Below are 16,142 nucleotides of genomic sequence, written 5' to 3' on the forward strand. Positions count from 1 at the left end.
TCTAACCCCAACACTCGAGTCCCCTGAACACAATCCAACGGTGGTTGTTGAAACACAAAATTAAATAACGTACCAAAAGTTAATTATAACCACAGACTTTAATCTAACGGTTTCCATCAAAGAACACTTTAATCTAATGGTTCCAATCAAAGCACACTACTCAATAAACCTACCAATTAATTGTAAATAAAAAAGCTAACTAATGTGGTTATTTTTCTGCTTTCAACTGAACCAAAAGTAACATAGTTTATAAGGGCATTTAGGTAATAGTAATTCATAAAGTAAAGCCTAAAGTACACCTCCATTGAAAAGTGCCCATGATAGAAACCTAGAATAAAGTAACCATATGTAACTCTCTCTTGGTATTAATACTGTTTTCTAAAGAGGTTGGGATGGAACATGTTGATGCTTGCATTTTAAACTTTTTGTACCCTCGCATTAAAAAGTGAAGTGTGGAGGGACCAAGTTTGTCTTTTTATAAATTAAGAACCAAAGCATGAACAAAGGTTTTGATTTATATGAAAACATAAGTTTATGCAATTAGACCATCTCTAATGATTTTTTTTTTCATTTTTTCGTCGTTAATAATTTTTCTCATTTTTTCTTTGATGAACCCCTTTCGAATTTAAGTTTATTCAAATGATTTCTATTAACTTTTTCTCATATTTTAATATAGAAATTGCTTAAAATATCACATTTCAAATTTGAATTATATATTATTTTTCGAAAATGTGTTCAATAAAAAATATATTACATTTGAATTTATGGTTTGGAATTTATTATTTAGGGATGAAGTTAAATTTATAAACTTTTATAAATAATTTTTAAACATTTATAATTAGGTTTGATGGTTAATTTAGTTTTTGTTATCACAAATTTAGAATATTTATGAAAATGTTCATATTTTAAAGGTAAATTTTGAAAAATAATATCGAGCGATAAAATTCGAATTCTTCTTGATAAATTACTTGAAATACTATAAGTTGGTTATCTATTTTAAAAAATATATTTAATCCAAAAGATTATAACATTTGAACTAGTTTAGTATTTAAATGATGAGTTTGAATTCATAAATTTTTATAAATAATTATTAAACATTTAAAATGAATTAAAAACTAATTTAGTCCTTTTCATTGATGTGTACCAAAAAATATACACGGTATATTAAGCTTTTGAGGAGCAGTTTTCTCAACTCAGACATCGTTCATGTACCAAGGACGGCGAATCAAAAGGCGGATAGCTTAGCACGCAGTGCCCGGCATCAACCGTCTTTCGTCGTACACATGGATGCAGAGTTTCCAATTTGATTTACAGAGTTAATATGAGTCTGTAAATTGTTTGCTGTCAAAAAAAATATATATATACACGGTATATTAAACCACCGTAACAACATACACATGACTTTGATATTAAATACTGTTTTATCACGAGGTTGGGGATGGAACATGTTGATGCTTGCATTTTAACCTTTCTCTGTACAACCTCGCGTTAAAAAGTCAGTGTGGACTGTCAACTGTGGAGGGACCAAGTGTGTCTTCTTATAAGTTAGGAACCATCTCTAATGTTTTTTTTGTGTTACTAATTTTTCTCATTTTTTCTTTCATGAACCCATTTCGAATTTGAGTTTTATTCAAATGATTTCTACTAATCTTTTCTCAAAATTCTAATATAATCATTTCTGAGAAATTGCTTAAAATATTACAAATTATATATTATTTTTCAAAAATATCTTAACATTTGAATTTATGGTTTAGAATTTATTATTTAGGGATGAAGTTGAATTTATAAATTTTTATAAATAATTTTTAAACATTTATAAATAATTTAAGATAGTTAGTTTAGTTTTTGTTATCACAAATTTAGAATATTTACGTGGATGTTCATATTTTAAAAGTAAATCTTGAAAATAGTATCAAATTTGTGATAAAATTATAATTCTTCCTGATAAATTACTATAAGTTGTTTATCAATTAAAAAATATATATCCAGTCTGAAATATTATAACATTCGATTTTAAATTTTATTAATTATTGTTTATAGTTTAGTATTTAAATGACGAGTTTGAATTTATAAATTTTGTATAAATAATTATTAAATATTTAAAAATGAATTAAAAACTAATTTAGTCTTTTTCATTTCAAATTAAAAATATTTATTAAATAATTAGTTTTTATAAAATAAATTTAAAAAGTAATACTATCAAGTTTGTATTAAAATTAGAATTCTCGCAAACTTGGACAACAAATTAAAACAGAAAAATGAAAAGAAAAAAAAAAAGCTGCGTCGCAGAGTTTCACAAATAAATACAAAAACAAAAAAAAAACCTTTCCAGCTCCCAAACTCCAAAAACATTCGCCTCATCGTCTCTGTCTCTCTCTCATTCTCTCTATAATGGCGCAGATGGATCCCGATGCGGTGGCTAAGGCCTTCGTCGAGCACTACTACTCGACCTTCGACAACAACCGTGTCGGCCTCGCCGGTCTCTACCAGGAAGCTTCCATGCTCACCTTCGAAGGTCAGAAGATCCTTGGAGTCCAGAACATCGTCGCCAAGCTCACATCTCTCCCTTTCCAGCAGTGCAAGCACAACATCTCCACCGTCGACTGCCAGCCTTCTGGTCCCGCCTCCGGTATGCTCGTTTTCGTCTCCGGCAACCTCCAGCTCGCCGGCGAGGAGCACGCCCTCAAGTTCAGCCAGGTCTCTCTTTCTCTCTCTGTCGATTTTAGTTAGATTTCTAGGGTAATAGATCTGCAAAGGTGGCTACTTTCAGGCATGTTCTTGTTTCAGACATTGTCACGTTTCTTTAGTTAAAGACTTTAACTATCAAACCCATACATATGTAAAGATACCTGCTTTGGCGTGTTCTTGTTTGATATCTTTTTGTCTTTTTCTTATCTGTTTGGTATCCTTGATCTTGTTGTTCTAACATACATAGCTATGAAACAATCTCTTTTTTTTTTTTTTTTTTTTTTTTTTTTTTTTTTTTTTTTAAGACACACTTTTTTGATTCATTTCCTTTACACATATTCAGGTTGAACTACGCTTGAAAAGGAATCAGCAGATTGTTAATTAACCATACACATCACTCTTGTAGCATCTATCTGAGCAATCCTTCCATCATATCTCTCTTGTGTTTTTTTTTTCTTTATTACTTAAGATGATTTGTTTTGAGAAAGAGAGGAAGATTACTGTCTCTCTTGTATTTGGTTCGAATGGTTTGTTCATTTTACAAATGTAAGAAATTGTTAAAAACAAATTTGAAATGGTTTCCAGTCTCACTTTAGCCCTCTGGGACTATGCTTTATTACGTTTGTCCCTTGATCGATTATGTGATTTTGCTGTAAAGAGAAGAAGAATTAAGAAATTGCTTGTCAAATAGTTTATAGGTCAACTCCGAGTCTGTACTAATTTATTGCAAGGCGGCTAGCTAGTACTGGTTTGTACAACCATATGTTCTTATCTTTTATTTGAGTTGCAACATTTGACTAAAACCAAATTGATGGATGAAGTGTGTCTGGCCATCCCAGTGCGAAGTTAACTCTTGTGATGGCACACGCAAAGTCTTTCTTTAATAAGCTACCCAATCACTTTCTAGATTCCTTTAGCTGTGTCCTAAAAAGATTTTCACTTTTCTCCCCTCCCCATAGCAGGAAACAAAAGAAAAAAAAATGGATTCTTTATCATATTCTTCGGTGAAATCTATGTTGATCCAAGCTCGAGGCTCGCTAAACTCGCGTTTGTCGGAGTTTGAGCCTCTGGCTCTTCTCTTTGCCCCGCTTCTCACTCTCTTTCTAGCTCAGGTTATCGGATCTGTGTTGGGCGTTGTCCACGAGAAAGGCCTGAAAGCATGTCTTCTGGGGTTTATCATGGGCTTCCTCAAGTGAGAATCTTATCTTCTTCGATCTCAATCTTGTTTCTTTTTTCTTATGGTTGAGAGTTTAATGATTCTTGTGGAAAATGAAACAGAATGATTCCTGGAGTACAAAGCTACATAGATGCAGAGAAACAAAAGGTGGGTTGTGTCTGAATCTGCAGATTGTCAGTGTAATGACCCAATTATTAAAAAAAAAAAAAAAAAAAAATCTCCACCAGTCTATTTAATGCTTCCCTCTAATTTTTTATAGTAGTATCTTCTGCTCTTTAGTTCGCGCCTGAGTCAGTGATAAGGATATAGATTATTGTTGGCAGGGAAGCAGCAGAATGTCTTGGACCAAATGGTTATTTTCTATCATTGAGACATGAGTCTGCTGGAGTCGAGTTTTCGAATGTAGAAAATTACTTGGGGATTTGAGACTGTAAATAAAATAGCAAATCACTTAGATCTGTGAGACCATACTAGCTTCGGTGTATTGTATTTATGTCTGTTTCTTGGTTAGAGACTTCAATGTTTTTATACCATTGACGCTAACTGGTCTATGTTTTTTTCTTGTAATTCTACAGGTTGTTGATCAGTTACAATCTGGTGGCAGCTCTAAGAAAAATAACTGGGCTAAAGAACTGCCAGTAAAAGGTCTAGGTGTCCAAGTTCTAGAGAAAATGGAGACTGAGAAGAGAAATGATCCTACTTGGCAAGGAAAATGCTCTGGCACTGTGTATGTCTCTGGTAGCTGATAGCTTTGTTATATACACGTCCTACGAATGTTCCTTGTGGTTTTGGTGGAGATTCGTTTTAACTTGTACTACATTTACTAACAGATACATAGGTGGAAACGAGTCTGAAGGACATTTTACATTGATAAATCAAGCATGTTCAATGTAAGTTATTGCAATTTGTGTGTTATTCTTGGCCTGTAAATGGTGATCTTTTGTTGGTGTATAGAAAGGTAATTCAAGTTTCTATGTGTATGTCATGTATGGATGATGGCTTTCCAGGTTTGCGCATACCAATCCGTTGCACATAGACGTATTCCAGAGTGTGGTGAGGTTTGAATCAGAAGTAGTCGCAATGACTGCTGCCTTACTCGGAAGCAAAGAAACGGTTTCAGGGGAACAGATATGCGGAAACATGACGTCTGGAGGAACAGAAAGCATAGTGTTGGCTGTGAAGTCATCTCGTGACTATATGAAGTCCAAGAAGGGAATCAAACGACCAGAAATGTAATGTTTCCTCCCGCACTTTTCTTACGTGGACCACTTTATTGATGGAACAATGGTTCATATGCAAGTGTAGGATTATACCTGAGTCGGGTCACTCGGCTTATGATAAGGCGGCTCAGTATTTCAACATCAAGTTGTGGCGAGTTCCAGTAGGCAAAGACTTCCGAGCCGATGTGAAGGCAATGAGGAGGCATATAAACAGAAACACCATCATGGTAATGTTTTGAGTTCGCAGTTATAATAATTTTTTTGATGTTTTCCCTTTCCAGATTCCATGGTTTGGTATTCTTGGACTGTTGAACATATTCATGGTAGTTAAGGCTTGTGCGTCGCCTATTTCATGATTTTTTTAAACCATATTGTTTCAGATTGTTGGATCAGCACCAGGATTCCCTCATGGCATCATTGATCCTATTGAGGTAAAACTGGTTTCTCTTTCTCCTGTATTTGTAAAGACACTTATGTTCTTCTACATGCAATCAATTTTTTTTTGGTTTCAATACAGGAGCTTGGTCAACTGGCTCTTAGCTATGGAATATGCTTTCATGTTGACCTTTGCCTTGGTGGTTTTGTGTTACCTTTCGCTCGAAAGCTTGGGTATGCAACCGTTTTCTTCTGGCAACTTATCAACGGCTTGCCTTTTTCCTACATAAAGAGATGCTGATAGTTTTAGGAAGCTATGATCATAACTTAGAGAAATGATAAGTTAAATTTTGTTTTTGCTCATTGTTCTTAGGTACCAGATCCCAGCTTTTGATTTTTCTGTACAAGGAGTCACTTCAATTTCCATTGATGTGCATAAATATGGTTTGGCTCCTAAAGGAACTAGTACAGTTCTCTACAGAAACCATGAGATCAGAAAGGTAAAAATTGCTTATTCTTCTCCCACTCTTATGCAATTTCTCCAGGCACATTACCAAGAACATATGATTTACTCTTATTCAGCTCCTGTGTTCTGATTCTGCCATCATTCAATTTATATATGATATTTATCTGATATTTGTTTTGTCTGCCTGCAAAAAATCTGCTGCTGCATCTTACAAAACAGCACCAATTTGTTGCTGGTAAGTAAGAATAAAACCGTTGAATTCATGCAAATACTAACTTTGGTATTGCTTCTTAACTGTTTGAAACAACGTTTTTTTTTTGGCAGTAACTGAATGGTCAGGAGGACTATATGTGTCTCCAACTATAGCAGGGAGTAGGCCTGGTTCTCTGGTTGCTGGTGCTTGGGCTGCAATGATGTCTCTCGGCGAAGAAGGTTTGCACGACTCTCTTAAAAAGTCTCAAGCTTTTTAGTCATTAGAGAGAGTGTCAAAAGCTTTAAATAGTTGATTCTGTTGTTTGTTTCACTAGGCTATCTAGAAAACACAAGCAAGATAATGGAAGCATCAAAAAGACTAGAGGAAGGGTTTGTAATTATTACTTTTTACCTTTTATGTCTCTTCTTCAAACTAGCTTTGACTGTCAAGTATTATCATAATCTGCAGTGTAAGGGGAATCAGTGAACTGTTTGTCGTTGGAAAGCCAGATATGACCATCGTGGCGTTTGGTTCTAAATCATTAGATATCTTTGAAGTTAATGACATCATGTCTTCAAAAGGTTGGCATTTGAATGCACTGCAGAGACCCAACAGGTATAATCTTCAAGACCAAAACATTCTTAAACATTCTTCTCTTTCACTGTTCTGAAACTATTCATGTATATGTTTTGGATCAGCATCCATATATGTGTAACTCTTCAACACGTCCCTGTGGTGGATGACTTCCTCCAGGATCTGCGTGAAGCTGTAGAAACTGTAAGCCCACTGATGAGAAGTCTTTTTGACTTGATTGCTTGTTTCTTTTTCTTCAGTTGATTGATCTCTCGTTGTTACTATGTTTTGGTTCAGGTGAAAGCAAACCCAGGACCGATCACAGGAGGATTGGCTCCAATATATGGAGCAGCAGGGAAGATGCCGGACCGAGGGATGGTGAATGAGCTTCTTGTTAGTTTCATGGACAGTCAGTACTAAGTTTCTTTCGCAAGGTTGGAGTAAATTGATATCACATTTCTAGTTGCAAGAGCAAAACTATGTACTTTTACAACCTCATTGTTTGGACTGTCCTAGTTAAATTTCATCACAATCATTACAATACACGGCTCATTTTGTTACATTACACATTCAGAAGAAATAAAAAAGATGATCAGTCAGATTTGTGGTAAGAAGGTTTTGATCTAGTGATTCACTACGAATTATAGTAGATTCGCTATTGCTAGATACCGTCCAAACAAGAACCATGCAGCCACCTACAAACCACAAACGCTATTATTCGAACCGATTCATAACTGTAAAAAATGACTTGTGTTGGTAATATAGGAGTACTAGCCATTATTACATCGGGTGTAGCATTGACTGGTAAAGGAGTGTTTAACCAAACATCTTTAGACCAGTCAATGACCAGGAAACAGTACACATCTAGTTTAAGAAACAATCCTTTTCCAACTAGAGAAGTTTCCAAGGTACATAAAAGGGGACATACAAGACAAACAAACGCAAAAGAAACGAGAGCGATCTTATATACATTTACGAGGAGGCAGTGGAAGTAGAAATAAAGTCCCTAAGCTAATAATAGGAAACCTAAGGATAAGGAGCTTCAGTAGCTTTCACAAATCTGCCTTTAACACGCAACCTTGTATCAGCTCTTGCTTTCCTCGATTCATACCTTATGGTCTTATCATATCTGTTGGCACCCAATATTCAAAGACAAAGGGAGAAACATAGTAGGGTGTTAGACTCACAGGTGGGAGATGATCTATAGAAAAATTATCTCAAGGGAGAAGAAAACAGTAGAGCATATTTACCTTCGATTTTTCCTTTTTTCTTTGTAACGCTGCATTGCATTGTCTCTGTTCTGAGCCAGTCGCTCCAGATCAGCCTTGGTTGCCACTAGTCTTGTACTCTTACAACTAGTTCCAGCAAATTTTTCAGTGAAATTTAATTCGCTGGAGGAGTTTGAACCTTTCTCGGAGCCAAAGGAAATTGGAAGATTGTTGCTCTCATACGTTACTGGTACCTGCCCTGAAGTAGATTGATTGTAGTCATCCTGTAAAAGAATCCTCCTAATCAGCACCACAGTTCACAATATGTGTGTATGTATGGTTTACATTTAACTTGGCAAACATTTAAGATATCACAAGCCAAAATGTTGCTGTTTATCTATTACCTGAGATAAAACAAAGAAAAGCAAAGCCAATTTGTATTTTATTTCTAACTAAGATTTCAAAATTCTGAAACTGTCTCTATTCCTCAGGAGAGACCGTTTCTGAGAACAAATCTTAGCACAAAGGCTATGACAATTGACAAAAGGTTAATAATCTCTAAACGAGGTCGCCTGAGAGAGGTGTGAAGCTAACTGTTTACCTGGAAAATCTCTTTAACACCTTTGGCTTTAGTGGAACAAGTATCATTCTTCTTGACTTCAACAAAGCTGTTGATTTTGAATGAAGCAGCATCTTTTGTAACGTATGCTGCTGCTTCCATTCTGCTATTGACTTCAGGTTCTCTCGACTGTCCCAAGTTAAAATCCCATATCTACAAGTTCACAATGACACAGGTTTAATAATCTTACCACACGAAGCGACACCTAAACTGTTCTAATGATGCCAAGAGAATCAAAAAGAGAGAGACAAGATTTCACAAACCTGGGTACTCTGTTTCTGACCATCACTAGCGTTCCACAGCAAAGATGTAAACGACGTCGTTGGAGGCTGCTGGTTCACTTCCCCACCACCACCACTAATCTCCTCTTCATCTCTTCTCCATCCCAATCTCTCCTGCATCTCCGGAACCATATTCCCTTCTTCTCCTGCTTCTCCATCGCACCCACCATCATCTCCACCACCACCACTCCTGAGCAGCTCCTCAAGCTGTTTACCCAACACCTGCTTATACCTCCCACAGCTAGATCCACCTTTCTTGGGAACAGGAACCACCAGCTCCTGCAAAACGTTAGATCCAGAGATCCACGAATCCAACTCCATCCCAAAACTCTCCATCCTCACCGGAACTTGCTTCTCTTCTTCCTTCCTCCCTTCAAGATCGATCCCCCACAACGCTCCGAGCTCCAACGCCGAAGGACAACCGGTGAACCCTTCGACAACGGAGCGGACATGAGCGTCGGAGACCGAGCAGCTCCCGTGAACATCCCAGTCGCACTCCTGACACAGGACGAGGCTGTCGGTGAAGCACCGCACGGAGACCGGCTCGCTGCCGCAGTTGTCGCAGATCTGAGACCGCACGTGCTTCTTGGAGAGGAGATTCGCGGTGTGCACGTGGCGGTCGCAGGGCAAACAGAGCTTCGCCGCGTCGGCTCTGCAGAACAGAACCGCCGCTCGCTCGTTGCAGAAGTCGCACGGAACTCTCTCGCTACTGCTCATGATGATTCCTCGAGAAACTACTTTGGAGTGGAAAAAAAAATCAAATTCGGTTTAACACGTTTTCCATTTTCCAAGGGAAGTTTTTTTTTTTGCAAATCTTTTGGAGTCAATAAGACAGAACAAGCTGTAGCTGTCTCAACTAATTATTGTACTAACTAAGATATAAATACTGTAGGGTTTGGGGGCGTAATCTTCTGTGTTGCGGCGTACGGAATGGACTATTAAGATCGAGAGATGCTTAGATCTAACGGTGTGCTGAGCGAATCGCCATCATGATGGCGAAGCTTCCGCTGTAGATGTAGACATCTATGAGAAAATATCTAATCCATTTTTCACCTTTTGTTTTAAATATTTTTTTCTGTAATCTATAAGGGGAAAGTTGGATTAAAGCACGTGATTTTGTAGAATTAGCTTTTTTCGTAAATAGCAATCACTTACCAATATAGAGTAACGTATTGAATCGTTTTTCTTTCTTTTTCTCTTTACAAACATTTCAATCTTTAACGTAACTATATTTTATATTTTATAATCAAATCATTTGTCGAGGAGATAATCTGATAATGTCATCTTTCATTGTAGGGCCGGTTGTTGGCAAGAGTTATGTGCGCTACATAAAAGCACATGTCACATAATTACTATCGTGAGATATTTTTCAAGATATCCAATCCATTGAATGTGAGAAACAAAGTGACGTCGATAAAGAAAAAGTTTCATACTACTATTATTAAAGATGCAGCAGCATTATGTCGAGTATAAAAATATTCCAAATTAGAAGGAAAAAAAAAACAGAAAATGAGAAAACAAATGAAATAGAAGCTACAATTTAGGCCCATTGGCAAATAATTTTGAAAAAGAACTAATAAGGCCCATAAACAAATAATTTCAAAAAGGAAATTAATAAACGGGCTTAGGCCCATTATAGAAGCCTTCACAAGTAGTCGGTTATAGATTCCGCCGGTGTATTTTACCCGCGTCGCTGGTTTATCACGGTGGTAGGTTTTCGTTAATAATTTGAAACAACAGCTTGCGAGGAAGAACAACCCTAAATAGCCATGGCAAACGAGAGATACTCCAGGAGCAACAGGGACGATCGTGATTCGAGTGTGGATCGTTCGCCGGAGCGTGAAGGCAGACACCGGAACCAAGTCCGTGATCGCGATGGCGACTCGAAGCGTCGCGATTCGGATCATTATCGGCCGTCGAGGCGCGACGATAGGGAGGAAGAGAGAGATAGAGGTAAGGATAGAGCTCGGGACAGGGAAGGGAGTAGAGATAGGGATAAGCATCACGAGAGGTCTAAGGATAAGGAAGGGAGGAGCAAGAGGAAAGAGAGAGAGGAAGAGAATGAGAATAGGGAAGGGAAGAAGAAATCTAGGTTTGCTGATGGGAGTAGTGAGAGGAGAAGCAGCGTTGAGGATGTAGCTGAGGGGTCTGGGGCCATGAACGGAGCTTCTGGCGTCGAGATTGTGAGTTTCTCTGTGCCTTCTCTTTGATCAAAAAATAGTTTCTTTGTGTGTGCTTTGTTCAAGATTCTTCTTTGTTAGCTCAGTTTCAGTAGATTTGTGGTTGGTTGCGTTTAGATATTCAAAGTTGTGTTTGTGATGCTCGTATGTTCTTGTTTCTATGCAGGAGGGCGCAGCTTCATATAGTTCTACTGCATTGGAAACAACTTCACTGGCCCCTAGACACACCCTGCCCACTAAGGTATCTTCGATATCTACAAAGGATGAAAATAAGGGAGTTAGTAATGTCAGGTCTCATGAGGTTCATGGAAAATCTAGTACAGATGGAAGAACATCGTCAACAGCTGGGGAAAGTAGCGCAAGCTCGTCTCTTGATGCATTAGCGAAAGCTAAGAAAGCCATAGAGCTTGGAAAGGGAATTGCGGATAGATTTAAGAAGCTTTCTTCGGTAAGATTTGTAGATATTCTGGACATTTGCATTCATTCTTTCTCTTGGAACTTTGTTGTTTGATAAACTGATTTCTCTCTTCTCTGACGCAGATGAACCAGGGTACTAAGTCAACTTCAGAAGGTAGTTCACATACCAGATTGCAATCATCGACTACCACTCCTGCTGTATCTGCAGGAACATCTTCTGCTTCAGCACTGTCACATGCTGTCTTCCCTGGCCCTGAGAGTACTTCCAACATTGAAGCTGTTAGGAAAGCTCAGGAGTTGGCAGCAAAGATGGCATTCCGTCATGATCCAAAGTTCTCTTCAACTCTCAATTATTTCTCAGGACAGGCACCCACAGAGACAATGGCTGTTACACAGAAACCGACCAAACCCCCTGTTCTGCGTGTGGATGCACTTGGAAGGGAGATAGATGAAAATGGGAATGTGATTAGTGTGACTAAACCAAGCAATCTTAGTACATTAAAGGTCAGTGAACTTAGTTTGAATGTCTAAGCTTTCTATGTTTTTCTTTTTGTGATCGAGCTCCTAATATACTACTTGGATGTTTACAGGTTAACATCAACAAACAGAAGAAAGATTCTTTTCAGATTCTTAAACCCCAACTGGAAGTAAATCCAGAAGAAAACCCCCATTTTGATCCAAGGATGGGTATTGATAAAAACAAGATTTTGAGACCAAAACGTATGAGTTTTGAGTTTGTTGAGGAAGGCAAATGGACTAGGGATGCTGAGAGTCTGAAGTTAAAGGTGTGCATTGTATTTTCTTTGATGAATGCTTTTTAGCCATTTCATCATTGCTGGCCTTTACAGAGGTCTTACTGTGTCTATTTCTTTATCTTTGATTTAGAGTCAATTTGGTGAAGCAAAAGCAAGAGAACTGAAGGTGAAGCAAGCCCATCTGGCTAAGGCCAGTGATGGTATCAATCCAAATTTGATAGAAGTATCCGCACGTGCCCCGAGAAAAGAGAAGCCCAAGGAAGTAATCCCAGATGTCGAGTGGTGGTACGTAATTTTTCTCACTCTGCTTTTTTTTTGTTAGTGCTGTGTTTTTTGTTTCGAATATTCATCTGATGAATTAGATGGCATAACTATGAGGAAAACAAATTCATACTAAAGCTATCAAACTGAACGTGTAACTTCAAGCTGAACGTGTAACTTCTAGGGTATAGGATGAAAGTGTGATGCATAACCATAAGGAGTAGCTTCTGTTCCTGTTTGTTAAGTGTTATTCGTGTCTATTTTTGAATTATTCTCCCATTTCTGTTGATTTTGTTGAGTGCTGGCTCATTTTGCTTCTGAAATTTTGTATACTTTTGTGACACCACCATGTGATTACCAGTAGAATATGGTAAGTGGTAATAATGAATCTCCTATGATATGTGAACCACTTAGTTTCCTTTCTTTGATGCAGATTTATCTGGGTGGCTTTTGTGCTTGTGATTTTTGGCTCCTTTTCATGATGGGCCATAATATTTTTATTTTCTATTTCAGGGATGCAAGTGTCCTCACCAGTGGGATATATGGCGACATAGCTGATGGTATCATTACCGATAACGACCTGAAGATAGAAAAACTCACACATTACATTGAGCATCCGCGTCCCATAGAGCCACCTGCAGAAGCAGCGCCTCCACCACCCCAGCCTCTTAAACTGACAAAGAGGGAACAGAAGAAGCTGCGAACCCAGAGGCGTCTAGCAAAAGAAAAGGAGAAACAGGAGATGATCAGACAAGGTTTGCTTGAACCACCAAAAGCAAAGGTGAAAATGAGCAACCTGATGAAGGTTCTTGGGCCTGAAGCAACACAAGACCCAACCAAGCTTGAAAAGGAGATCCGCACAGCAGCTGCCGAACGTGAGCAGGCTCACGTGGACAGGAACACAGCAAGGAAGCTAACTCCTGCAGAGAAACGTGAGAAGAAAGAGAGGAAGTTCTTCGACGATCCAACAACAACGCTGGAGACAATAGTGTCGGTGTACAAGGTCAACAAGCTTTCTCATCCTAAAACTCGATTCAAGGTGGAGATGAATGCAAGACAGAACAGATTGACGGGATGTAGTGTGATGACCGAGGATATGAGTGTGATTGTGGTGGAGGGCAAGAGTAAAGAGATAAAGAGATACGGGAAGGTTATGTTGAAGCGGATAAACTGGGAAGAGGCGGTGAAGAAGGAAGGAGAGGAAGAAGATGAAGACGAAGAGGAGAATAGTGAAAATAACAAGTGCTGGTTGGTTTGGCAAGGAAGCTTTGCGAAACAGAGTTTCCGTAGGTTTCATGTACAAGAGTGCTTAACGGAATCAGCTGCCAAGAAAGTATTCAGTGATGCAGGTGTCGCTCACTACTGGGATCTCGCTGTCAACTACACAGACGACTAAATCATTCCTTAGTGTATTCTGTCAATTGCTATAATGTCTCTGGTACCGTTACTTCTTATCTTCTCTCATCATCCATCACCTTGAAACTGCTTTAACTACTACACATGTTTTGTGTTCTGCTTCTTGTCGTGTTGGTGTTTTAACTGTTTTTAGCGAGGTAAGCAAAGGTAAACGAAGCAGAATGCATGATCAGATTCACCTCTTTTCTCAGTAAAACATACTAAGAAATTAAGAATAGCGGTACAAGTTAATATCATTGATTAAGTCGTAGTGATCCACGAAGACTTTTAGAATGATTTGAGTTCTTATTAAAGTAGAAAAATAAATATAGTTCTTATTAAAGTAGAAAAATAAATATATCCTCTATAGACCATCCGCAATGGTGAGATTCATTTGACTCCTTAGCATAAAGGCATTTCGGATTAATTTTGGATATTTTAATTTTTTTAAAAAAAAAAAAAAAAAAAAATGATCATTCACGGACCGCCACATAGTCAATGGGACCCGTGAACAGTGTAAGGATAAATCCTTATCAAAAGATTTTAAGAATTCTTTTTTGCACAAACTCTAAGAAATAGGGTTTCACACCCTCTAAAGATTTCCTCAAGAGCTCCCATCGTGGATGCTCTGACACTCTCCACCAACCGAAATTTTGATGATAATGTATGTCACGCGCATAACCCGCTCGTGTAGAAATGGTCATATGTTCCCTTCTTTTATCACACGGACGTGCGACAAAATGCGAGCCTCAATGGTCGTTGTGCGCCTGACAGCTACGGCCCTCCAGCTTTCACACGCGCTCCTAGACATACGGCGCGTGTACCAATCCCACTCCTTACGACTTTTTTGCCTTTAATTAAAGAGTGTTTCTTCGTTTTTGTTTTCTACCTTAAATATTTGTCAAAACTCTCTATTTGGTTTATTCTCTTCCGCTTCCTTCTCTCTGCTTTTGAAACATTCCTGTGAGTGAATTCGATCGAATAAAACAAAAGAGTGGGTAACAAAATGGATATGGCGACGGTAACGAAATATCTGGAGAGATCGGTGCAGAATTCTTCACTGAGTAATCGGAGAAGGAGTTTCGAAGATGGGCTTAGTATGACGGACGAGAGCGAGGGTGATCATGTCCCGATCTCAGATAGATCCTTGGAGCTCAATTCTCGTATCTCTATTCCTTCACATTTGGAACAGTGTCTTGATCTTAAGGTAAAGAGTAACTTCATTTGTTTCCTTGTAACTGAATTATTTTGTTTGATGTTGCATTTATTACATCAACCCTTGTCTCTATTGTCTTTAAATGCTCCCAAGGGTTTTTTTTATTTTCATAACTAAAAGAGAAACCCTAACTGACATTTCTATGTTGTTTCTTTGTGAAATAAATTTTGTTTTGGTTTTCTTTAGTGGAATTCTTGTATATTTACCAGAGAGATTCGCATTGAAAAAAAATATAGTCCAAGTTGTTTTTGTCTCATGACCTGGGGAGCAAGGAAGGAAAGCAGAATCATTCTGTCACTTCTCTTAACGTCAAAGTAGTTATTTATTACTTTGGAATATTGATGTATGGAGGTGGTATTTAATGTTTAGACAGGAGATTTTTTCTACATAAACCGGAACAGCAGAATGAGAGTGATGGAAGATCCAAGGAACTCGGTTAGCTACAACAATGCAGGTGAATTTAGTGGAGAGTCTGATGTAACTGTGTTTTCAGAAGATGACAGCTTGTCCTATTATGAGAGCGAAGAGTCTTCATCAGAGTCATCAAGGGAGAGTCACATAGAAGAGGAAGAAGAACAAGTTCTTGTGGTTGCTGGTTGCAAAGCTTGTTTAATGTATTTCATGGTACCTAAACTCTTAAATGATTGCCCCAAATGTTCAGCTCATCTTCTCCGCTTTGATCGACCTCACTCTGCTTCTCCTTAAACCTCTTATTTACTGTTGTTTTTCCCTTTCTTTTTCAGTCTCTTCACACAAGCTTTTAGTTTTCCTTTCATTTTCTTAACTCGATCCTTTTCATCTCATAGACTCTATATGTATAAAGTATTGGTCGTGTTCTGTTTCATTCGCATTAACACGAGGTTTGACGGCAATGTTTCAACCAACAGATGAAAAACATTAACCAGGGCAAGAATGGTGGTAGCATGCATGTTTTGTATGGAGTTCGTACATTTGTGAGATAAAAAATCGATTGGTTATGAAAAGAGAGAGTGTCGAGTGTTAATAGGGGATGTTTGGGACAGTTGCTAGTTTGCTACACTAGCAACATTTAAAATTGGGTCAATGAAGGATAAGAGGCCTCAAGACTCGCGCTCTACGTGGGAGGGGAGGGAGTAGGG

The 16,142-nt window shown here is 38.1% G+C and overlaps 5 protein-coding genes across 5 annotated transcripts; 4 read left to right on the forward strand and 1 right to left on the reverse strand.

Moving 5' to 3' along the window:
• Positions 1 to 2,314: 2,314 nt before the first annotated feature.
• Positions 2,315 to 2,971, forward strand: LOC106332034 (nuclear transport factor 2-like). Its single transcript, XM_013770489.1, has one exon. The coding sequence runs from the start codon at positions 2,392 to 2,394 to the stop codon at positions 2,728 to 2,730; it is 339 nt and encodes a 112-aa protein (XP_013625943.1). The 5' UTR covers positions 2,315 to 2,391; the 3' UTR covers positions 2,731 to 2,971.
• Positions 2,972 to 3,512: 541 nt separating this feature from the next.
• Positions 3,513 to 7,293, forward strand: LOC106335335 (sphingosine-1-phosphate lyase). Its single transcript, XM_013773834.1, has 15 exons — positions 3,513 to 3,880; positions 3,967 to 4,012; positions 4,441 to 4,592; positions 4,696 to 4,755; positions 4,873 to 5,097; positions 5,171 to 5,312; positions 5,466 to 5,516; positions 5,603 to 5,694; positions 5,834 to 5,960; positions 6,146 to 6,161; positions 6,251 to 6,358; positions 6,454 to 6,508; positions 6,588 to 6,734; positions 6,818 to 6,896; positions 6,990 to 7,293. Exons 1-15 carry the CDS (start codon positions 3,669 to 3,671, stop codon positions 7,110 to 7,112), a joined length of 1,635 nt encoding a protein of 544 aa, XP_013629288.1. The 5' UTR covers positions 3,513 to 3,668; the 3' UTR covers positions 7,113 to 7,293.
• Positions 7,294 to 7,499: 206 nt separating this feature from the next.
• LOC106335337 (zinc finger protein CONSTANS-LIKE 15) lies at positions 7,500 to 9,649 on the reverse strand. Its single transcript, XM_013773835.1, has 4 exons — positions 8,783 to 9,649; positions 8,502 to 8,672; positions 7,943 to 8,184; positions 7,500 to 7,821 (listed from the first exon to the last, which is right to left on the reverse strand). Exons 1-4 carry the CDS (start codon positions 9,515 to 9,517, stop codon positions 7,719 to 7,721), a joined length of 1,251 nt encoding a protein of 416 aa, XP_013629289.1. The 5' UTR covers positions 9,518 to 9,649; the 3' UTR covers positions 7,500 to 7,718.
• An 848-nt stretch (positions 9,650 to 10,497) lies between these two features.
• On the forward strand, positions 10,498 to 13,924 carry LOC106328152 (U4/U6 small nuclear ribonucleoprotein Prp3-like). The gene is made up of 6 exons (XM_013766533.1): positions 10,498 to 10,983; positions 11,147 to 11,428; positions 11,521 to 11,901; positions 11,988 to 12,182; positions 12,283 to 12,437; positions 12,927 to 13,924. The coding sequence occupies exons 1-6, from the start codon at positions 10,570 to 10,572 to the stop codon at positions 13,807 to 13,809; spliced, it is 2,310 nt and encodes a 769-aa protein (XP_013621987.1). The 5' UTR covers positions 10,498 to 10,569; the 3' UTR covers positions 13,810 to 13,924.
• A 768-nt stretch (positions 13,925 to 14,692) lies between these two features.
• LOC106332877 lies at positions 14,693 to 15,758 on the forward strand. The gene is made up of 2 exons (XM_013771375.1): positions 14,693 to 15,015; positions 15,394 to 15,758. The coding sequence occupies exons 1-2, from the start codon at positions 14,815 to 14,817 to the stop codon at positions 15,727 to 15,729; spliced, it is 537 nt and encodes a 178-aa protein (XP_013626829.1). The 5' UTR covers positions 14,693 to 14,814; the 3' UTR covers positions 15,730 to 15,758.
• The last annotated feature ends 384 nt before the right edge of the window (positions 15,759 to 16,142 follow it).

Source organism: Brassica oleracea, chromosome C3 (assembly GCF_000695525.1).
Source record: "Brassica oleracea var. oleracea cultivar TO1000 chromosome C3, BOL, whole genome shotgun sequence".
Classification (NCBI taxonomy): domain Eukaryota; kingdom Viridiplantae; phylum Streptophyta; class Magnoliopsida; order Brassicales; family Brassicaceae; genus Brassica; species Brassica oleracea.